The 20826-nt window shown below is 40.0% G+C and overlaps 8 protein-coding genes and 1 pseudogene across 17 annotated transcripts; 4 read left to right on the forward strand and 5 right to left on the reverse strand.

Annotated features, from left to right (window-relative positions):
* Positions 1–346: 346 nt before the first annotated feature.
* On the reverse strand, positions 347–4336 carry LOC104755807 (O-fucosyltransferase 4-like). 8 transcript variants are annotated; one of them, XM_010478271.3, is made up of 10 exons: positions 3579–4336; positions 3107–3176; positions 2840–2907; positions 2626–2714; positions 2337–2534; positions 2022–2226; positions 1729–1896; positions 1358–1525; positions 1087–1277; positions 347–990 (listed from the first exon to the last, which is right to left on the reverse strand). In XM_010478271.3, the coding sequence occupies exons 1-10, from the start codon at positions 3945–3947 to the stop codon at positions 840–842; spliced, it is 1677 nt and encodes a 558-aa protein (XP_010476573.2). In that variant the 5' UTR covers positions 3948–4336; the 3' UTR covers positions 347–839. The 8 variants fall into 8 exon arrangements, with proteins under 8 accessions (XP_010476573.2, XP_010476572.2, XP_087353306.1 ...); XM_010478270.3 differs by having other exon boundaries at positions 1729–1945; positions 2053–2226; positions 3579–4241; XM_087497180.1 differs by having other exon boundaries at positions 2670–2714; positions 3574–4241.
* A 281-nt stretch (positions 4337–4617) lies between these two features.
* LOC104773754 (10 kDa chaperonin, mitochondrial) lies at positions 4618–5690 on the reverse strand. Its single transcript, XM_010498408.3, has 3 exons — positions 5417–5690; positions 5180–5319; positions 4618–4884 (listed from the first exon to the last, which is right to left on the reverse strand). The coding sequence occupies exons 1-3, from the start codon at positions 5519–5521 to the stop codon at positions 4833–4835; spliced, it is 297 nt and encodes a 98-aa protein (XP_010496710.2). The 5' UTR covers positions 5522–5690; the 3' UTR covers positions 4618–4832.
* A 319-nt stretch (positions 5691–6009) lies between these two features.
* Positions 6010–7491, reverse strand: LOC104755808 (uncharacterized). Its single transcript, XM_010478272.3, has 4 exons — positions 6944–7491; positions 6711–6792; positions 6484–6600; positions 6010–6244 (listed from the first exon to the last, which is right to left on the reverse strand). Exons 1-4 carry the CDS (start codon positions 7060–7062, stop codon positions 6194–6196), a joined length of 369 nt encoding a protein of 122 aa, XP_010476574.1. The 5' UTR covers positions 7063–7491; the 3' UTR covers positions 6010–6193.
* LOC104755809 (serine carboxypeptidase-like 50) lies at positions 7456–9115 on the forward strand. The gene has a single exon (XM_087497183.1). The coding sequence runs from the start codon at positions 7659–7661 to the stop codon at positions 8994–8996; it is 1338 nt and encodes a 445-aa protein (XP_087353309.1). The 5' UTR covers positions 7456–7658; the 3' UTR covers positions 8997–9115.
* A 1054-nt stretch (positions 9116–10169) lies between these two features.
* LOC104755810 (uncharacterized) lies at positions 10170–10863 on the forward strand. The gene has a single exon (XM_010478276.2). The coding sequence runs from the start codon at positions 10240–10242 to the stop codon at positions 10684–10686; it is 447 nt and encodes a 148-aa protein (XP_010476578.1). The 5' UTR covers positions 10170–10239; the 3' UTR covers positions 10687–10863.
* On the forward strand, positions 10852–12116 carry LOC147923361 (putative ribose-5-phosphate isomerase 2 pseudogene; annotated as a pseudogene).
* A 9-nt stretch (positions 12117–12125) lies between these two features.
* Positions 12126–15362, reverse strand: LOC104755811 (sulfhydryl oxidase 1). Of its 3 annotated transcripts, none has more exons than XM_010478277.3 (11): positions 14980–15362; positions 14739–14763; positions 14556–14648; positions 14236–14417; positions 13994–14057; positions 13829–13897; positions 13670–13746; positions 13433–13577; positions 13304–13344; positions 13070–13216; positions 12126–12988 (listed from the first exon to the last, which is right to left on the reverse strand). In XM_010478277.3, the coding sequence occupies exons 1-11, from the start codon at positions 15192–15194 to the stop codon at positions 12469–12471; spliced, it is 1578 nt and encodes a 525-aa protein (XP_010476579.2). In that variant the 5' UTR covers positions 15195–15362; the 3' UTR covers positions 12126–12468. The 3 variants fall into 3 exon arrangements, with proteins under 3 accessions (XP_010476579.2, XP_087353312.1, XP_087353311.1); XM_087497186.1 differs by having other exon boundaries at positions 13670–13708; positions 14240–14417; positions 14980–15321; XM_087497185.1 differs by having other exon boundaries at positions 13670–13708; positions 14171–14417; positions 14980–15321.
* Positions 15363–16779: 1417 nt separating this feature from the next.
* LOC104755813 (uncharacterized) lies at positions 16780–19357 on the forward strand. Its single transcript, XM_010478279.2, has 6 exons — positions 16780–17401; positions 17494–17720; positions 17851–18103; positions 18497–18582; positions 18676–18767; positions 18933–19357. The coding sequence occupies exons 1-6, from the start codon at positions 17198–17200 to the stop codon at positions 19160–19162; spliced, it is 1092 nt and encodes a 363-aa protein (XP_010476581.1). The 5' UTR covers positions 16780–17197; the 3' UTR covers positions 19163–19357.
* Positions 19206–20665, reverse strand: LOC104755812 (putative glutamine amidotransferase GAT1_2.1). The gene is made up of 2 exons (XM_010478278.2): positions 19696–20665; positions 19206–19602 (listed from the first exon to the last, which is right to left on the reverse strand). The coding sequence occupies exons 1-2, from the start codon at positions 20614–20616 to the stop codon at positions 19342–19344; spliced, it is 1182 nt and encodes a 393-aa protein (XP_010476580.2). The 5' UTR covers positions 20617–20665; the 3' UTR covers positions 19206–19341.
* Between the last annotated feature and the right edge of the window lie 161 nt (positions 20666–20826).

The following is a 20826-nucleotide window of genomic DNA, read 5'->3' on the forward strand; positions in this document are numbered from 1 at the left end:
GTCAATGCCAACTCTGAAAAATGATAAGTCTGCATTATAAGTAAGTTATAGTTGAAATAATTAAATCAAGTCATTCTTTTTTCGACTTAACAAGTTCAATAATAGAGATGTTATCTGGATTACTGGATATTTACAATCTCATGGAAGCTAGAAAACAATGCTGAAGAAAAATTAGGATGTCTCCTTAAGGTGAAACAATAGCTGAAGTTCATACATTCTTTTTTAGGAATGAAAAATGAAAGGTGTAATTTGTAAAATTGATTATCAGTTGCAGCCATTTAGGAGCATCACTCCAAGTATTGTTCGATTTTAGAATCGGATACACCAACTTGTACAAAGAGAGAGATTTACTTGGAAGATCACTCACAAGAATATAAACAATTAAACATAATTTAAACAAGACAAAAAATTAAACCAAAAAGGAACCGATCAGTGTACAAAACTTTTTTGGAAGCTTTCTTATCCCCTGTGACTCTATGGCCGACCCTACATCTATTTATTTCTGGGCAAACCCAACCAATAGACACCAAATATACAAAAACGCAAACGCTCTGCAAAACATCCAAATGCTATCCTCTTCTCCGAGAAACAAAAGGTTGGATCTTGGTGGGAGCTAATCACAGTTCCTCGTGTTAGATAGATACATCAGCTTCAATGTGTCAAAAAATCTCCCCCAGGGGAGAAGTTGCGAAGTCCCTGCATGCGCAGACTAGTCCTCTCTCTCTTTCTCTCTCTCTCTCTCTCTCCCTGTGTTTGGATGCGGATGTGGCCAAAAGAATTGAAAGAATTGTTGTAAATAAAAGAAGGAATGCACCAGAATTTTCCAGTGAAAGAATGTGTCAGGTGGCTGATGCTGTTGTTTTGTTCTTCCGGCACATACAGTCAGGGCAAGGGAATATGTAAATAGAGTCACTAGGTCGTTTCAGCTCAAACCCCTTGTAGTCACTATGAGACCTCATGCTTAGCATTTGCCGTTTAAAACTTCTCCATCTGCCGGTAAATATCAGAAACAACCATTGAGGGACCAACCAGATACTATCAACCAAAACATCATGTTTGTAGGTGGAAGAGTTGAGGAGTCCTTACCCCAACTTAGGATTGTCAAAGAGTACGGCTAACTTTCGCTTGTCTGGCCGAATCGTCTTCGAATGCCCTCCAAACAAATACCTCCGATGTCCCATGAGGAAATGAGGGAAGTTTCCACCTTGAGTTGTCACAAATACTTCACTGTGGAGACACACCGTGTAATCTATCGCAGCCATTCTCGAGGAGAAGTTCTGAATAAAGACACATAGTTTTATGCAAGTCAGAAAATATTCATCACGTGAAAGTGCAAACAGTGAAAGATCATGGAAACCTTAAAAGGGGCCAGTTCTTCCTCAGACGCAAGCATCTCCTTCGTCTGTAGATTAGGGAACATCTCGAGTAGTGGAGCCATAGTTCTATTCGCGTTATATATTGGGCCAGCTGCAAGGTATATATATGTGCTTTTGTTGAACCCCATTCCTCTCAGCATCAAACCAACCTGAGAGGTATACAAGCAAGAAAAGTGAACCAATGGTAATAAGATTCTCTGCCACAGTGGTCAGCACTTTGCACAAGTACTCTGATTATTCCACAGCAGTATCCATGGATGACTATAAGACGAAAATATGACAATTAATATAGACCACCATTGTGCATGGTAGAGGCTACAGAAGTTGCAGAACCAAAAGAACTTATGCTTACCTCTAAAGGAGTTAAAGGGCATTTCCCGTTGAGCCTGTTTGCTCCTGGTCGTATCACACGGCCTGGTTTTGTGAACTTCCCTTTCCATCCCCTTTCTCTCGCCGCAATCATGTCTTGTTTTTCTTGCTTACCACCATCAAATACACAACAAGAGAAAGCTACCATATCCTGCAACATGGTCTTATAGTGTATTATATCTCTCACCTCAGAGCCAGATCTGTTTTCAGAATTATACAGCCATGACAAAGACCAGTGGCAGATTCGTTAAGTGTTTGACTTTACAAGTAACGAACCTCTTCAAATCGAAGATGCACAGAAACATACTTGCCAGCATTGTTTGCACTAAGCTCCTTCATTTTCTTCACCAGTGTTTCTCCTTGGGTCAGTATAGGTTTCGAAAATCGCAAGGCTATATTATTCGCCAAACATCTAAATCTCTGGACAGCTCGAGGAGCATCAAATGAAAGTCTATTCGCAAATGGGGAAATTCTTATAACCCTGTGCCGTAAAAAAAAACAAATAAGTCAAAACCCGTCTGTATAACAAAATAAATAGTCCCATACACAAAAACAAGACAGTTTATTATTGAAAGTAACCTTGTGACTCACTTTTCTTCAAGCAGCTTTGGCAGGACTGAGTCCCGGTAATAGGAGGTGGGTGCCCATGCTTTAACTCTGAAGTTGTAGACATTTGTCAAGTTATAGTCAAAACGCTCCATTAAGTATTCAGGAACTGTATCGACCACCCGCACATCATTTTCTAAGGTATCAATAAAGTATTCTTCATCATAGATGTCTCCAAATTTACTGAAAAAAAAAAACCATCTGTCAGAGAAATAGGGATGGCTTTGCTAATTTTACAACACGGGGAGAAGATATGAAAACAAATATCCGAAACCTCGGATCTTTCCATATGCTGTGATAGTGAAAGTTGGGAATTACAAGGGTCGCATTAAGGTAGCCTGCCACAGCAACCGCATTGCAAATCTAAGACAAAACATGGTAGATTACAAGTCAACAGCTTTACCTTAGACAAGGTAGCCAGACAATTGCAAGAAGGCTTGAGTGAAACAAATCAACTTGATGTAAGATGAAAAGATAGACAAACCTACCGAAGTCCGCTGCTGATTCAAGCCTCCATTAGCCTCGATGAATATGAAACCATTTGACTCAGGCGAAACTATAATTGTCAACACACAACAAAGATAAAAACCATAAATTATGACCCTTAGCCAGAGTAATTCACTAATTCTATTCTTCAGGGCTTTACTAGTGATGTTTTTTTTCCCATTAAAGTGAGAAGCTTGACATGAAAGTTGTAACTTATTGCATAGGAAAAGCACACTTATTAAGAAAGTAGGAAAGCTATGTAATAATACCTCCAGTAGACTTGTTCACACATGGCTTCCATTCCACACCTTTATAAGAACGTTTCCAAATCGTTGATATCTATAAAAAGACAATTTTTCATTGACAAAACGTGAGAAAGGATATAGCATGTACCAAATTAGGTGATCATTCTTAGCTATATAGAGTATCACTGGCATGAACCAACCACACAAACAAAGTAGGGACAATGATTAAACAGAGCAATACATTCTCCTAAACATTTGTACTTCTCTAAATGGATCAATACTAAAACTCATGAGAAATGCAATTAGAGCTGAAACTAGATGACATGGTTTATAGTGAAGGCAGGGATCGAGATTATTAATAAAGAGACTTTAACATATCATAAATAGATCCAAATTGTGTCATGAATTGGAATAGTTCAGCTCACAAGCAACCAAATCGAGACACAATGGCGACATTCTCAAAAAGGATTTCACAAAAGCGGAGGGCAAACCTCACCGCATCAGCAGTGGTGTTATCGGCGTCCATATCAGCGCGGAGCCTAGCGTAAACCTGCGGGCTCCTGTAAACGGATCCCGGAGCAGGACGGCGGTGGATGATCGGAGCGGCATCAAACGAGGCCACGCGCATGTGAAAAAACATACAGGAGACGTAGATGAGAGGAGCGAACAGGAGAATTCCCTGACGCCGGAGAAGAACAGATAAAAGGATCCATGAGATACGGTGAAGGAATGTAGTCCGAGTTTGGTGTTGTTGCCCGGAGGATTTAGAGCGGCTCCGGCAGAGACGAGGTGAAGGCGGCGGAGAAGGTGTAGCCACCGGAAGCCGATTTTGAATCGACAGATCTCTCTCCACCTGGGAAATCATTTGTTTCCCTTCTCTCTCTCTTTCCTTCGTCAGTGCGCTACGCCATTACTAAAATAATAATGAATACATATATCATTGCATTGTTTGCGACGACAACGGCAGGTGGCAAACGCCGATTGCACAGATTTGTACCGGCGGCGAAACTGTGTGTGACACACACACACACTTTTTTATTTATTAGTTTTGTGCGCTCGTGCGGTGGATGCGTGATCGATTATTTTGTTCACATGCACTTTTTTTATTGGCTCCTTCTCACCTTCTGTGTCTCTGTCTCTTTTACTTCTTTCAATTTACAGATTTCGTTTAAAACGGAAACTCTCTTTTATTTAATGTGATGGATTCAATGCACCAGTTTCTTCTTCTTATGGTCTATTTTGTATTGGAAGAGTGAATTAACCAAATATAGCAGCAATGAGTTAAAATACAACTTTTCTTTTGGGTTAGCAAGGCCATAAGTATTTTAATTCAAACAAACTATACTAAAATTGAAGCTGCGACAAAAGACAAAACTAATGTTGTATCAACATATAAACGAGTAGAGCTTGCACATGAAGTAAGCAAAAGTCAACTAACCCACCGTCTACATTGGCTATTAGAGAACTTGGTGCCTAAACGTAGACGGAAAGCATCAACAGATTAATGAAAAGCACGAAATATTAGAATCAGAAGATGCAATAACACTTGGGGGTTTTTATCCATATGATTGATGCCCATTTGTAACAATTCAAAGACAGTTTCATAAAGAGAGTAAATTCAATGAAAAACGACAAAGTCCAACCACATCTTCAAAGATAAAACTAAACTTAAAAATGACTTCTCTTCCTCATAACACAGACACCAACATCAACTATCGTGGTTGAGTTGTTGGCGAGCTTTTAGCCTTTTTCAATCCTCGTGCAATGTTCCCAAGACGTCCTCATCCCGGAACAGATGGTACCTGCATCCAATCACACAAAGCAAAAGTTCCTTTACTTGAGAGAGTCTTAATTCCTCATTTGTAAAATTAACAACAATATACAAAAGTGGGGTTGAAATTAACACTCAATTCCATTGATCAAGAGTAGAAATGATCTGATAATTAAGGGGACTAACTGATTGAGATGATCTAAAACATCATGGGTCCTTTTTGATAGTATCCAAAGTTTAAAGACAATTATATACCATATCCTAATGATCTAAAGGGGGTAAATACAAATGAAACAACAAAGAAAGAAGTAGGTTTTTAAACTTACTCGTTCTCGCCGAGCTTGACCTGAGTGCCGCCGTACTCTGGGAGAAGAACAGTGTCGCCTTCCTTCACAGAGACTGGAATCAATTTCCCGTCTTTATCCCTTGATCCAGGTCCAACAGCTACCACCCTGCCTGAGTTCAGCTGTAATCATTGAGAAAAAAAAGCTACATCATTTCAGATCTCTGATGAAAAAATCATAAGAAGATCAACTAGTGGAAATTAGATCGGTCTTTTTTACCTGGGAGGATTTCTCGGGGAGGAGAATGCCGCTTTCGGTTTTAGCAGGCTGGATCACTTTCTTAACCAGGATCCGGTTGAACGTTGGCATCAGACGCTTCATCATTTTTCCTCAATTTCTTCTTCTTCTTCTTCTCTCGAATGAATCGGAAATTTCTAGGGTTTCTTTGAGTTTTTAATTTGGGGGAGAGAGGATACAATAGAAGACGGAAGTTTCTAGATCGTAGGGTTTATCTTGGCGGACAAGGCCATAGGGTTTTAGTGATTTATTCCCTAATATTTGGGCTTTTAATATCCATACTATTTATCTAATGGACCTGGCCCATTTATATGCGGAAGCAGTGTGTGTCTTGTTTTTTTTTGGTTTCAAACTTTCAGTTGCCCAATATACGAAGTTTGGAATGTTAATTGCTCATTTGCTACTACTGAGGTCAGTTTGAATTTGATGAAGAAATCGTTATTGATATTCTTCTAGGTAACATACAGAACGAGAGTTCTTTACATTGTTGCACATTGAAAGTGGTGGAAATACTATCACATGAGATACAACAGGATGGGAAACAAAGAAGGTGTTCAGAGGGTATAATAAAACAATTGTGTGTAAACCTGCCTTTACAGGCATTTTGTGCTCTTATTTTTCTTAGCACGGATCAGAACAGTCCATTTCTCCGGGTTTTATACCATAGCATTACAAGTGTTCGAGATAACAAGTTTTGTTACAACAAAATTAGATACAGAACTAAGAAAAATAGAGTTGTGTATAAATCGTTCGACGCCACTAGCCACTTCCATCGAGCTGGCCTTGAGAAAGAAGGTGAGCCATGTATTGCTGCATTCACACAATCAAAAGAGCTCAACACAATAGGTTTTGTATTTTCTAGAGTTCTAACCTCACATGATTCTACAAACATCTATCAACATATGGCAGTACCACAAAGTTTTGTACTATCAAAATCCTAGACCTCGAACTATCTATGGAAACTGACCTTCAAACAAACAGTGAAACACAGTATCATCCGCACCACTGAGACTGTGAACACCAATTTTAGAGATATTGAAGAAACTTACAGAGTGGTAAACGTATGGAGATTTTCCCTGGCGCTCAAAATGCTTAGCCATTATGCAGAATTCAACAGGACCCCAATCCTCAGATTCATAGCAAGCTCCAAGCGCAGCTTTGTACAGCTTTAAAAAACCAAACACATTTCGTCAATCACAGAGAACAAATCAACTATATATATATATATATATATATATATAACTCGAAACGAAAACACAAATGTCTCTGTAATAACCTTAGCTGTGTCGGTCAGAAGTTCCGTGCCGGCAGGGTAAGATGCATAAAACTGATCGCCCCTGGAATATCCTGCTCTTGTTCTACAAAACATTCGAATCCGTACATTAAATCAAACAAGACTTGAAGGTAAAAAACTAAGAGAAGAACCCCAAACAGAGCCATCCAAAGCCATAAACATTGAAGTTGAAGAGTAAGAAGAAGAAAAATTGAGATCCCGTAGCTAGAAATTACGTGTTGTTTGTATAGAAAAACGTGAGAGCAGCAGTAAAGCAATAGAATCCGGCGTAAGAGAAACCCCGTCGTAGCTTCTGTATCTTCAAAATCTCTGAGCAAACATTCAAGATCGTCATCTTCAACCTTTAATATTCAACTTACTCGAAAGGAGTACGAAGAAACCTTTCGGAAACTCTCTCAGGTATTCTATCGAACACCTTGTGATCAATTTACCAGACAAAATTAAAACACTCAATACGATTCAGATCCTCTCGCCAAATTTGCAGTGGCAAGCAAATGTTAAAACATCAGTAAGGCTTTCTATAGTCTGCCTTCTTATCGGGCCTATCCAAGCTTTTCATTTTGGGTCCAAACCTGTAAACCAAAAAATCATTCGTGTTGACAAATATAACCAATAAAAATGTTCTTTGCCAGGTTACATTGGTTACAAGTACAACTTACAAGTTACAAGACTAAACACAAAGTATTTTTGGATTATAGTATAAATTATGAAAACCATAGTATAAAAAATGAAACAATTCATGTTTATATTTAGAATTATTTCTATATGTGAAACTACGTGTTGACAACAACAAAAAACCATAAAAAATGTAGCCACGTTTACATTGTCATTGGTTGCAAGATAAAACAAACAACATAAAAGTAATGTTGTTGGAGTCAAATAATACAAAGGAATCTTAATGTAAAGACGCCACGAGCCAAAGTGGCGATAATGGAGAACGTCGTCCCTACACTCTTCTTCTTGCTTTCCATTCTCTTTCTCTCCGTCTCCGTCTCCGTTGAGTCTCTTCCGCCTCCTCCATTGTTTCCCGATGAAGCTCTCCCCACTAAATCCGGCTACCTCCCGGTCAAACCCGCCCCCGGCTCTTCCATGTTCTATGCCTTCTACGAAGCCCAAAAGCCGACCACACCTCCTCCCGACACTCCGCTCCTAGTTTGGCTCCAAGGTGGACCAGGATGCTCTTCCATGATTGGTAACTTCTACGAGCTTGGCCCTTGGCGCCTAGTTTCACGTGCCACAGAGCTAGAGCGCAACCCCGGCGCTTGGAACCGCCTCTTCGGGCTACTTTTTGTGGATAACCCTATAGGAGTCGGATTCAGTATCGCCGCCTCAAAACAAGACATACCCACAAATCAGAGACAAGTCGCTGAGCATCTTTACGCAGCTCTCGTGGAGTTCCTTGAACAAAACCCAGGCTTTGAAAACCGACCGGTTTACTTCACCGGCGAGAGCTACGCTGGGAAGTACGTTCCAGCTATTGGATACTATATCCTTAAAGAGAAACCAAACGGGAAAGTTAATCTAAAAGGTCTAGCCATTGGAAACGGGCTGACCGACCCGGTGACCCAGGTCCAGACCCATGCGGTCAACGTCTACTACTCTGGTTTAGTCAACGCAAAACAGAGAGTTGAACTGGAGAAAGCGCAGGAGATATCCGTGGCTCTCGTGAAGTCCGAGAAATGGCGTGAAGCAGCAGACGCGAGAAGCGACGTGTTGAACATACTGAGTAACATGACGGGCCTAGCGACGCTCTACAACACGAAACGTTCGATTCCTTACAGAACAGACCTCGTGGTGGACCTTCTGAACCAGAGAGAAGCTAAGCGTGTTTTGGGAGTAAGCGAAACGGCGCGTTTTGAGGAATGCAGCGAAGAAGTAGAAGATGTGTTGCGTGGGGACGTGATGAAGAGCGTGAAGTTTATGGTGGAATACGTATTGGAGAGGACTCAAGTGTTGCTGTACCAAGGGATGTTGGATCTTAGAGACGGCGTCGTTTCGACGGAAGAGTGGATGAAGACTATGAACTGGTCGGGATTGGAGAAGTTCTCGACGGCGGAGAGGCGTGTGTGGAAGGATGGCGACGGTTCTGTCGCTGGGTATGTTCAGAGATGGGGGAATTTATGCCACGTGTCGGTTTCGGAAGCTGGTCATTTTGTTCCGACAGATAAAGATGTGAACTCAAGGGATATGATCGAAGGTTGGGTTTTGGGAAAAGGCTTGTTCGGTGGTGAAGATTACGTCAAGCTTTACAATTCAATCCAAATATGATTTGTGTTTTTGTACTTTTGGATGTGTGTTAGATTTTGAATAAGATTCGGATTCTGATTGTACTTCATGTTGTTCTCAAACTCATTTTAGTACGAATTGATAACTTTTGCTTATGGATTTATCATTTGTCTGATCAATTCAGTCTGAACCTTATCACAAACCTAAGGGCTGATTAAGATCTAAATGTTATCTTATAAAAACAAATTTTGATATTTAAAAAAAAACATGTCATGGCGATTGGAGGCGGGATTGTGATTTGAGATTCAAAGTGCATGAGTAGAAAACTACCCAAAGACACAATGAAAAGCACATAGAAACCCGTACTATGATGCCATTTTTTTGGTATTAGGGAAGAAGAGGCAAGGGCACCCCGTAGAGAACCTACCGGTATTTCAGAGCTATCGATTTTTATCTCTCCCCTATATTTGCCTCTTTCCCCATTCATTTTTTTCTGGAAAACGAAATTTATAGAAAATTTGAAGAACAATTTTGAACAAAACCTAAAGATTGAGACCAGACTAATCGGAACTCTAAAGACGGCTCTTCTGTAACCTGTGAAACTAGTAGTTATATATTGCCAAAATTTGAGACACTTTAGGGCAGACTGTACATAATTATATCTATGTTGGGCCTTACCATAGCCCATAGGGTTAGATAGCAACGAAGCCCATTTGGCTACAGTGTAGAGTCCGTGTCCTTTCAGTGCTCATCACTTCACCATTAGCCGCCATTACTAATACTTAAATTAATGTTATAATAAAGTATGAAAGCTCCCCCATGATTTATTATTAATCATAAGATTCGTACGTTTTTCTGGTTATAAACAAAGAAGAAGAAGTCAATGACGATATAATCATTGGTTGATATATAATTATGAGGAGAGTAGTACTGTACTGCACCATGTGATTGACGTTTAATGATATTTCCAAATTAACTTCGATCATCATTTTTTGCTTCCGAGTATTAAGTTTAATGTAATCTAGATTTGGCCGTGTCGACGAATTTGTTAAAGACGTGTAAAGCTGAAATTGAGAAGAAACAAAGGTGAAATTGTATGGAACGTGATGGATAGTGACCCCATCAATGCTACGATAAGTCGATAAGGTAACGCGCTAATCGTATTTTTTTAATTGCTTAAAGCCAAAGCAACCATAGAGGTTTTATTAAATATTATCCGAAACAATTCCCTTATAAATAAAACACCTCGTCCCACCACTTGTCTCTCATAAGCAAATATAGAAACATGGAAGCTATAGTACTGATCCCATTCCCATTGTCGCCACTCAGGTTCCACCCATTGAGGACAACATCACAAAGGATCGCCACCGGAACGTCCAAGAGAAGACGAGCTTCCACCACCGTGTGTGCTGAGTACTACAGAGGAGGAAGAACTGTGGACGAGAACATGGTTGTCCTTAGGAAACGGATCCACGAGATGAAGATGGTTGAGCGGAACTATGAACCGCCTTCTCATTGGATGCAATGGGAGAAGCGTTTATATTGTAACTACGACGCTACTATATGTGACGTAATCTCTCTTCTCCAAACTTTTCTTATGAACTCTCGTCCTAGCGTCGCGTTTGGAACGATGCTTGTTCTCCTCGTCAGTGTTCCTGTTTCCTCTGCCGTTTTTGCGTTTAGCATCGTCGATTTCGCTCTTTGGCTTTTGGACGCCGCTCACGTAGTATGATCCGTAATTAAAGATTATATTTTCTCTTTGTTGTTTTATCTCGTAATTAAGTACTTCTTTTCAAAAACTAAAGAAAGAAATAATTATTGAGAAATCCTAAGACAATGTATCTGGATTTGTATTTTAAAGAATCCTAAGGTTTTAGGGAAACGAAAATAATGAATCATGCATTTTTCATATGGTATAGAAAACAAAGTGCTAATAAACTCAAATGTAGAGTTATAACCGGCTCTGCACGTCAATGCAGACGTCAACAGAGCTAGATATTTGGTTTTCAACAAACCAAAAAGACATATACTATCGATAAGCCTTTTGGCCTTGGTTTGGTTGGTATATATATACAAGTCTTGTTGATGACTCTAGTCAGCGTTTTAGGCAAGAAGAAGAAGAAGAAGTAACTGTTTTATGATTGAAACATATCAGCGTTTCTCACTGTTGTTTTTATCATTTAGAAATGAAGAGACTCCCACGCCTTTATCTCTTAAGCTTAATCACTATTTAAACTTCGCAATCCCAAGCTTAATCACCATTAGTTTAAACTTTAAAATAGTTACTTAAATTGTCTTGATGTTATAAAATGTTATACCTGCTTTTGTATTTTACTTATTATTTATCATATATTAGTTGACGACTTATTCGTTTCTTCCAAGACTTTCAAATTATATATTTTGTCATTTTGTGGGTGAAGTGTAACAGTAACACGTTCGGATATTAGATTTGCACACCGCGTACAAGTTGGATTTTTCTGCGAGTTTATCGAAATTTCTTTGTTTTCTGGTTCTATTGTTGTCCGTGTGTAGTTTATGTAAAACTAGAAGGAAAAGGGGTGTGTATGTTAATAGCGATTGTGCAGGGTGGGCTAAAACGAACCGCTTACAAGTCGCCAGTCGACCAGCATCTCCGACTAGGCAAAGCTTGAGAACATTGTGGTTATGCCCACTTCCAAGGTAACGCAGGGGCAGGCTCTCTCAGTAGGATTCCTTCTGTTGGATCTCCGTACTCACCTAGTCATTACTCTATCTATCGACGCACGGACAAGGTCAATCTTGATCTGAACTTTCTGAAAGGTAGGGAAGGGTCTCGTCTCTACTGCAAGAGAAGATGATGAAAGGAGCTTTTAACAAGTTCATGGTGATTGTGGAAGCAAGCTGGCTCTTCTAGTGGAGATCGTGCCGTTTTCTTGGAAGTTCACAGCAGAGTAGTTCCGGGAAAGCATGAAGACTGCGGCTGCGCTATAAAGCTCAGGCTTGGGGAGACGGGGAAGGCATTTGTGACAGACAACGGTAACTATATTGAAAATACATATGTGGAGAAGGAGATAGAAGATTTGAGAGCACAGGGTGATACCATTCTGAGGCTTATAGGGGCCTCTGGAAATGGCTTCTAGTTTGATAGTTGCAGGTGAGCTTGGTATTAAGACCATCAACTAAGATAGGTCATGAGAGAGAAACAAAAAACAGTTTTGAAGAAACTGGTTCAGACTACAACATGTCCGTGTTTTGGTATTCGTATCAACAAACTCTTTCCACAAAGAAACCCAACCAAAACAAACTAAGAAGCTATTCCGCTATGGCATATAGATGTCGAAGGGTGTATTGAATATTGCAAAATTTGAAGAGAATAATCTATACAATCTGTAAGAGGAGGAGAGAAAAGGGACCTGAAGCAGGCGACTTTGGCATCTCAACCTCAACGTCTTTGTATCTGTTGTCTGTAAGTTACAACAAAAACAAAGCTCAGTCTCAGAATGTTAAATCATGTGAGCTTTTTGTTTCAGTTAATTCATCTCTCCTTTTCCCTTTCGCTTTCACTGTTACCGAATGTGTTCATAACCATATAGTTACTACTATATCTCTTTAAATAGTGCGACTTCCGGTTCTTCTGCTGCGTCCTCCAGTAGCAGGCGAGCGCCCCGAATGCGCAGCTTGCAAGTGCTATGGCCAATGCAGCTCCCACTGGCACAACCAGAGCATTGGTAGGCACTGCCATCTCTTCTGCAGCTACAACCACCTCCTCCTTGCTTGCACTGACACTATTTTTCTTGTAAACAGACACCAGTTTCTCTCCGTAGTACCTCTTCAAGAATTTGTAGACTTCATCATGATCCCAGTCAATGCTTTTCTGAGTGCTCGACAGATAACACGATGGGCAAAGCTGCTTCGGTGGCCATATCATCTTTGGGAACTTAGGGTCTCCAGTTCCCAGAGACTCCTCAACCTTCTTGAGTCTCTCATTGACCTTGTTGTGTGTGCTCCACAGCCACAAGACGATATCACGTGCCTTTTTAAACGGAGTTTTGACGCTGTCGGTGAAACACATAAGCTGTTAGATGTGAAAATGTGATAAATCGAGCTTGTTAGCCAACCCATGGATATGTCTTTACCTTAAGCACATGTCATGAAAATGCTGACGGCAATCATCACACATGAAGAAGTTGTTGATGAAATCACAAATGGTCGTGAATGCAAATTGACTTTCTCCATCTTCAATCCTCACAGAAAGTGAATGCATCAAAACCCATAACCCGCAGCTGCAGTCAGATCATTGGAAAAGAGTTCAGGAGCTTCTGCTTGAATCATAAAATAAGTGACAACAGACTGATTTTGCAAAAGACTACCTGAATCCCCTAGTTTCATTCTTGCTGCCACGGCAAAACATCTGCCAAATATGATTATGAGTTGACAGGTTTCTCTGTGTTTAGACGCAGGAAAGAAAAAAAAAAGGTGGTTGGTTGGGCGGAACTCACGTAATTTCCCCGAGGAAAATCCTTCCCACATATATGGTAGTTTCGTAGGGTATCTTTGGCACCAGCTTCCTGGTCATACGAGCATTCGCCTGACGGACATAAATCATCAAAATTCACGAGAATTTCAGCACTGCCCTTACGACACCTATTGAAAATATTCAACAGTTGAGATTAGGCATAAGAGAAAAAGAGTGAGCAGCAAAATGTAAATGGGAATATAAAGATAAAATATATTACCTTCTTGAAGGATGATGTGCCACTAAAAGCTGCAGAAACCTGATAAACGAAGTACCAGTTTCAGATGACTTGATTGCCTGTGGCCATAAAGACTACTCATAAACAAGGCTGAAAGGGATTTAGTTGCATAAAACAAAAAGGGAAAAAACTCTTCTCCACCTTAAGCGACAAAATGATACCAAAAGCTTCTTCAGTTGCCTCCTCAATGTCAAATATGGCCTGAGAAATCTGCGATAAATCAACAACCAGCTCTATTTAATTTGTTGGTATTAAACAAAAGACTTCACTAATAGAAAAGTAGGGGCAGAACACATTCTGAGAGACCTGTTCGTGGTCAGATATATTTGGCAAGAGATTTCCAAATTTCTGATCATTCAAGCCGTAAGAACTGCACAACATTGACAAGAAAATAGATTTTGAGTGCAATGTTACCCAACTGAATATATTTACAAGAGTTTTGATATTAGCCAACATAAAGGAGAAATAGATTGCTAAATCTACCTTATAAATACAATAGATATGACTCCAACTTAAGTGGTCGACATGAAATTTCAGTGTATGCGTACCTGCCTATCTGCTTGTTGATCCAGCTCAACAAAAGATCAGCAGTGCGCCATTCATCGACTACGCTAATCTCACTTTTCTCTTGCTTAGGTTTCCAGCTGCCATCAACGAACTTCTTGGGAGGAGCCCAAAAGAGCATTGGAAAATGATTGATGGAGAACTTGTCACAGAGCTGCACATTCATCTGCGGAAAAGGTCACAAGGAACAATTAGGATGAAGGTACTATACACAACACAGTAAGATTTAGTTGTCAAGCCCCAATCTTTAAACTCACACGATCCACATGAAGAAGTAAGAGATATGAAAGATAGCGCCAAGTACCTTTAAAGCACAATCAACTCTGGTCATCAAAACGACACCAGGATATACAGCGTCTGCTCCATTGAATAGCCTTGCAACTTTTTCATAATGTGGCTGCAGAGTCACGCATTGAATATAAGGACTGACAAGAGAAGGCATTGAATAACGAAAAGAGAAGAAGACGACAATGAATGAAGCTGTTACCTTGTAGTTTCTACATGCAGGACACCTTGAGCCAGACAAAAAAAAGCATGATCAATGTCAGTACGGCACAAACTCCTTTGTCAATAATACTACTAATACATTCTATATTTCAAAGACTAGGATTGGAGCAAAGTTAAGTTATTCGGATAAAATTAGAAGATCCAGTCCTAAACAAACACAAAGGTTGGATTTTTAATTTCAGATTTGTTCAAAGTGAGAGAGAGAGAATGAGGAAACTGACCAGTGAGCGAAGAACTCCAAAACGGCATATTTGGCGGAAGAGTCTTGGAAGACTGAATCAAAGTTGGTAGCGTTCAATTCGACAGCGTTATCTTTCTGATCGGAGTTGTTGATGCCGATGTCTCGGAGAATCGAGCGCGATCCCGGCGAAAACGACGCCGTAGCTCCAACGCTCACCAAACCCACGAACAGAAGAAACAAGTGTAGCAAAGACATTTTAAATTCGAATAAAGCATAAAAATTTGAAGCTTGATCCGAATGAGAGGGAAGATCTAAGAGCAGAGAAAAGAGCTTCCCTCCTTCTGCCGATGTGAAACGGCGAAGGTCTCTGGTTTATTACGACGCCGTTACGCTTTGACCGGCGTCGATACTTGTTCTCCCTCCTCCGACTCCTTTCATAATGGGCTTTATTATAGGCCCATTACTTGTTGACCCAAATAAAAGATTTGGAAAATAGGTAATGTTCTCTAGTCAATGGGCTTTAAGTTAAACTGGAATGTTCTCTAGTCAATAGTCAAATAAAAAGTTTGGCAAATTTTGTTGTGTTTACACTACACAGTAAGAAAACCAAACTTTGGATATACAACATTTTGTTGATATTGAAATTTTTTAAAGATAATGGTCCATACTCCAACAAATAAGCATTGTCAAAACGACACAAGTGATGAAGAATTAGCACCGGAGAAATGACGTAGTGAAATAGTTCATCGGACGATTGTTGGCTACGCGCCGCCGAGAGAGAAGACACAAAAAGGGTGAGTGACTAACGGCTGAGTCAGCATAGTCTTGGAAAATCGACAAAGTGACTACAACCACAAGTCAACCAACACTATCTGTCTTAAGTCACAAGGAGACACACACACACACCTCACACATTAATAAGTCATTACAGTTTAAAACACATAGCTCACTTATATTATTGCCACTTCTCTTGCACTAGCGGTATCAATTGTTTTTAGTGGCCTTCTTGGCTTCTTGGTACGGGGAAAAAAAAATGACACTATAATGCATCGATCATGTGCACATCCTCTACCTCTAATAATAACATCACTTTTTTAATAAGAATTGCAATAACAACAGGGTCCACGTGCATGAATTCATTTTCTGATGTATTTGGTTTCCTGATTTCTGAGTATTTATAATTTAGAGAGAACCATTACCATTAGTATACTGTTCTCAGTCCCTGCGTCGATTTACAAAGTATATCAGCTTTAAACGTAGCTTATACTTTGAAAATATTCTCTCCTCACCCTTGGATCCTTTCTTTTCTGTGAACTTCCATACCGCTCAAAAAGGATGAATATATGAACAGCCATCCTTATTTTGCCAAAGTATACTGAAATAGTGAAATATAATTATTAGAAGACCAATTTAAAGATTCCAATATGCCAAGTATATATATATATTTTTCTCACGCATCAATACAATAGCATCTAGTATCCACCTCCACCGTTAGTTATAGACTTATACTACGGCTCATTTGTTAAATACCCCTTTTAATTATGCATATTTTCCACTTCTTCCTTTCTGTTTTAAAATCAGAATACAAACCAATATTTCCAATTTTAAGATATCCTAGTTTACTTGAGACTCAATAAAATTTTCAATTTATTTTTGTTATAAATTACTCAAAATTAATACACAAAAAAACATACTCAGACTAAGGTGGTGCAGTCAACCAAGTATTTTGGGGTACTATTAACGATTAAGAAGAAGCGGGTCAAAAAGTAACTAATCATGGAGTGTAAGGGTCGAATATGCAAAAGAAACAAAAATAAGGAGGTGCTTCAATTCTTTAATTAAAGAGTCTCCTTTTATTGACTCTCTCTCTCTCTCTCTCTCTCTCATCACTCTTCTCTTTCTTTCTTCTCATTTGCTTCAAATCCTTTTAAAAACTCACATAAAAATTCTCAAATTCCATTCCCATTTCTCTAACCACTCCTCCCCCTTCATTTTGATTCGGCCCACTTAGTCTGATCTTTGATTTTTTTTGTGGTTTCTCTTCGTTGGATTTGACCTGTTCTTCGAATCTCCGATTGAACCTTTTTTTTTATTTTTCATCTAAGCTGCTGCTTCGTAATCTCTAGTACGTATTGAAACCTTGCCGTCCTAGTTAGGAGAGTGTTGTTTTCTGTTTAGTTCGGTAGGAAAAATTCACTCTTGTTGTCGTTTGATTCGGGTTCATCTGCTCTGTGGTGTTATCCGAGCGAGGAAAAGAGATGTTGGGAGCTGGATTTCAGTTGACTCAGCAGCTGCAGAGAGCTCAGAGCGACCTTTCCAATGGCTGCAGATCGATTCACACTAAGGAACGCGATAACGGGTCTGCATTGCACAAACCCAATGTCCCCGAGGCGTCTTCAAGTAATGTGGAACGGTTTTTGAACTCAGTCACACCATCTGTGCCTGCTCACTATTTCTCTAAGGTACATACAGGACATCATGTCAAGCAAGTCAATACCTTCTTTTTAATCAGTAGCTTGTTCATCTGAATGATATGAGATTTTTTTATGAGCAGACAACAGTAAAGGAAAGAAGAGGTAGTGATGTTGAGTTGCAGGTTCCTTACTTTGTTCTTGGAGATGTTTGGGAATCGTTTGCTGAGTGGAGTGCTTATGGCATTGGAGTTCCTCTCACTTTGAATACAAATAACAAAGATCGTGTCTTTCAATACTACGTGCCTTCCCTTTCCGGCATTCAAGTATATGCTGATGTTGATGCCTTCACTTCATCTCTTCAACCAAGGTAACAAGTGTTCAAGCTTATTATGTGTTTATCAAGTTCTTGAAACCTGAAGTGTGACTTTAATGTAAAGCTCGAGTCTTTGTCATTTTAGGTGTTATTTTATCAATGTGTGTGTTGTTGTCTACTGCAGGCGGCAAGGGGAGGAAAGCGAAAGTGATTTCAGGGATTCAAGCAGTGAAGGAAGCAGTTGTGAATCTGAAAGAGGACTCTGTTGTTATTCAAAAGAGCAGATCTCTGCTAGAATGGACCAACTCTCATTAAGAAAGGAGCATAACGAAGACTCTTCTAGTGATGATGGCGAGCCTTTAAGCTCTCAAGGTCGTTTGATGTTTGAGTATCTTGAACGTGATCTTCCGTATATCCGTGAACCCTTTGCCGACAAGGTTTGTCTATTTTAACTCAGAGTATCAAGTCATCAAGGCATTTACAAAACTTATTAGAAACCAAAAGGAATCAATGACCATGTTTATGATGTTAAATGTCTCATATTTCGAAATAAATTTTGCATGAGGCGACACGGAAGTTAGGTAATGACTAATGACAGATGTATTTATTGACGTTCTGAGCTTCTTTTGTGAAATAAAATTTGTTATCAGATAACTTGTAACAATCAAAAGCATACAGTTGATGTAACATCAAAGTTTAATTTATGAAAATAATGCTATAAGTCAAACGCAACAACTCTTCCGTTTGTTCTAAAGCATCAAATACACCAGTGTTTGATCTACAAAAAATGCTATTCCAATAGCTGTCTTATTCAGTTGTTACCATTGCAGATGTCCGACCTTGCCTCTAGATTTCCCGAGCTGAAGACGCTGAGAAGCTGTGATTTATTACCTTCAAGCTGGTTTTCTGTGGCATGGTATGGATTCTTTGTGACATGCATATGTGTGTTTGTTCCACATTCCACATTACCCCATCCTCTGTCTTATATTCCATTACTATACTTTTGAAGGTACCCAATTTACAAAATACCCACAGGACCGACAGTTAAGGATCTGGATGCTTGTTTCTTGACCTATCATTCCCTTCACACACCCTTTCATGGTAAGATTGGTTTCAGCATTGCTTAATAGTGATAACCACTAGTTCATCCATTCTAGCTATGGCCTTGTCAAAATATGTATGTTTCAATATGATCCAACAATAACAGCTTTTGGGTAAAGATATATTCACTATCTATCTAAGTCTATCTTTCTTTGGTTCCTGTAGGTGCAGGCATCACAACACAGTCCATGTGTGCGGTGCAGCCAAGAGAGAATGTTGAGAAGATGGAGCTTCCTGTCTTTGGTCTCGCCTCATACAAGTTGAGAGGTTCTGTATGGACAAGCTTGGGGGGATCTGGTCATCAGGTCGCGAACTCCCTCTTCCAAGCCGCAGAAAATTGGCTGAGGTTGCGTCAAGTCAACCATCCTGATTTCATCTTCTTCTGCCGACGGTGATGATATGATTACATACTATGATGACGAAAAAGAATATAGGAAGTTATAAAAAAAGGAACTCTTTATGATTGTTGTCCTGAGGAAACCATACATATAGAATGCCGTCAATGTTTTTCAGTTGGTAGCTTCTGTAAGTTCACAGAATGCTAGTTTTCTTATTTTGGTTTTTGCAATAAAAGCTAATAGTTGAGGAAAGAGGAAAATTCAATGGTCCTATCTGTTGGTTCTAGCAGCTTTCTCTTGATGGCATCAGAGCAAAGACGAGCCATCATATGGTGGAAGGAAAGCAGATCAGACAGCCGCTCAGCAGACAACTTGTCCATTGCTCTCTCTTGCTCCTCTTTCCTCTTCATCCTTTTCATATACACACACGAGTTCCTCACCGTCGCTCCCATCTGCTTCAACCTATTCTCTTGTTGCTTGCTTAGAACCGTATTTGCCTGCATGATACATTTCAGCCGTGTCAGAAAATCCAATATTCAATAGCAAAACATAAAGCCTGCATATATACAAACGGATCTGTGAAGTCTGACCTCTAGAAACTCAGTTTGGGAGAAGCTTTTGACGAGCGTCTTGGTTTTCCTCTTCATCTCCATCTGTGCTACGTTTACTTGTTTCTTCTGAAATGCGATCACAGCTTTCACAAACTCCTGATAAACTAAAGCGCATCCCGGATAATCAAACTCATCAGAGCCTGAAAGCCTCATCCTCTCAGGATGAAACTGCAGACCCATCAAAAACTGGCCTTCCTCTGGATCATATCGATCAGGATCATAAAACCCTTCAATCAAACCATCAGGAGCGTAAGCCATCGGCACAAAACGCTGCCCCAGTCTCTTCACACCCTGATGATGATACGAGTTCACCATTATATCCTTCTCTTCGAACCACTTATGCAACGGCGTCTCCTCAACGATTCTAGCCTCGTGCCTATGTCCATCATAGTTTTCATAATCTATATGCTTTGTCCTACTCGTAGTTATAACTTCCTTGTCGATGTCTTGGTAAAGAGTTCCGCCTGCGGCAACGTTGAGAATCTGAGAGCCACGACAAATGCCTAAGAAAGGAATGTTTCTTTCGAGACAGAGTTTGGCTAGAGTCAGCTCGATGCTGTCTTTCTCTCGATCGATGGTCATGTCCTCTGCATGCACCTTCCTGATCTCCTCCATCTCCTCGGGAGAGAGACCTGATGAGGATTCTGAGTCGGCGTAGAGAGAAGGGTCGACGTCTTCTCCTTCACAGAGGAGGACACCGTGGATTGGCTCGAAGCTTTGGAGCATAGAATGGATCCCATTGACACGTGGTACGATGACAGGGACGGCACCGGAGGAAACAATGAGATCGAGATGGTATTCTCCTACGAAGTCCACGTACTTGTTCTTGCGGAGAGTCCGACGAGAGACGATGAGAACTCTAGGGATAATCTTGGAGGAGAGATCGTTAGCGACCACCATTTTGTATTTTAATTGTTGTTTATAGTCTCTAGTTCTCTTTTTCTTGTTTTTGTATGGTTATGTCTTACTTCTCTTAGTTATTTATAGACCTAGCTAGGAGGCGTTGAGGCGCCGCGTACATCCAATGCATTTGCACATACTGTGCTGTTGTAATATCTGTACGTTTTTGGTCAAACCTTTCCGATTGGATACTGACGTGGACCTCATTGG

Source organism: Camelina sativa, chromosome 17, assembly GCF_030686135.1.
Source record: "Camelina sativa cultivar CO46 ecotype springtype chromosome 17, ASM3068613v1".
NCBI lineage: Eukaryota > Viridiplantae > Streptophyta > Magnoliopsida > Brassicales > Brassicaceae > Camelina > Camelina sativa.

Coding starts and splice junctions, on each gene's coding strand:
- LOC104755807 (XM_010478270.3), bottom strand. CDS start 3,947: ATGATTTCCCAGGTGGAGAGAGATCTGTCGATTCAAAATCGGCTTCCG. Junction 2,535..2,625: donor AGCATATGGAAAGATCCGAG/GTTTCGGATATT, acceptor TTTTTTTTTCAG/TAAATTTGGAGACATCTATG. Junction 1,278..1,357: donor AAGAACTGGCCCCTTTTAAG/GTTTCCATGATC, acceptor GTCTTTATTCAG/AACTTCTCCTCGAGAATGGC.
- LOC104773754 (XM_010498408.3), bottom strand. CDS start 5,521: ATGATGAAGCGTCTGATGCCAACGTTCAACCGGATCCTGGTTAAGAAA. Junction 5,320..5,416: donor TCCCCGAGAAATCCTCCCAG/GTAAAAAAGACC, acceptor CAATGATTACAG/CTGAACTCAGGCAGGGTGGT. Junction 4,885..5,179: donor GTCAAGCTCGGCGAGAACGA/GTAAGTTTAAAA, acceptor GATTGGATGCAG/GTACCATCTGTTCCGGGATG.
- LOC104755808 (XM_010478272.3), bottom strand. CDS start 7,062: ATGACGATCTTGAATGTTTGCTCAGAGATTTTGAAGATACAGAAGCTA. Junction 6,793..6,943: donor TTTTTCTATACAAACAACAC/GTAATTTCTAGC, acceptor AATGTTTTGTAG/AACAAGAGCAGGATATTCCA. Junction 6,245..6,483: donor CTCCATACGTTTACCACTCT/GTAAGTTTCTTC, acceptor GTGTGAATGCAG/CAATACATGGCTCACCTTCT.
- LOC104755809 (XM_087497183.1), top strand. CDS start 7,659: ATGGAGAACGTCGTCCCTACACTCTTCTTCTTGCTTTCCATTCTCTTT.
- LOC104755810 (XM_010478276.2), top strand. CDS start 10,240: ATGGAAGCTATAGTACTGATCCCATTCCCATTGTCGCCACTCAGGTTC.
- LOC104755811 (XM_010478277.3), bottom strand. CDS start 15,194: ATGTCTTTGCTACACTTGTTTCTTCTGTTCGTGGGTTTGGTGAGCGTT. Junction 14,649..14,738: donor CTGCATGTAGAAACTACAAG/GTAACAGCTTCA, acceptor GTGACTCTGCAG/CCACATTATGAAAAAGTTGC. Junction 13,747..13,828: donor GTATCATTTTGTCGCTTAAG/GTGGAGAAGAGT, acceptor TTATGGCCACAG/GCAATCAAGTCATCTGAAAC.
- LOC104755813 (XM_010478279.2), top strand. CDS start 17,198: ATGTTGGGAGCTGGATTTCAGTTGACTCAGCAGCTGCAGAGAGCTCAG. Junction 18,104..18,496: donor GTGAACCCTTTGCCGACAAG/GTTTGTCTATTT, acceptor TTACCATTGCAG/ATGTCCGACCTTGCCTCTAG. Junction 18,768..18,932: donor CCTTCACACACCCTTTCATG/GTAAGATTGGTT, acceptor TGGTTCCTGTAG/GTGCAGGCATCACAACACAG.
- LOC104755812 (XM_010478278.2), bottom strand. CDS start 20,616: ATGGTGGTCGCTAACGATCTCTCCTCCAAGATTATCCCTAGAGTTCTC. Junction 19,603..19,695: donor CCCAAACTGAGTTTCTAGAG/GTCAGACTTCAC, acceptor TGTATCATGCAG/GCAAATACGGTTCTAAGCAA.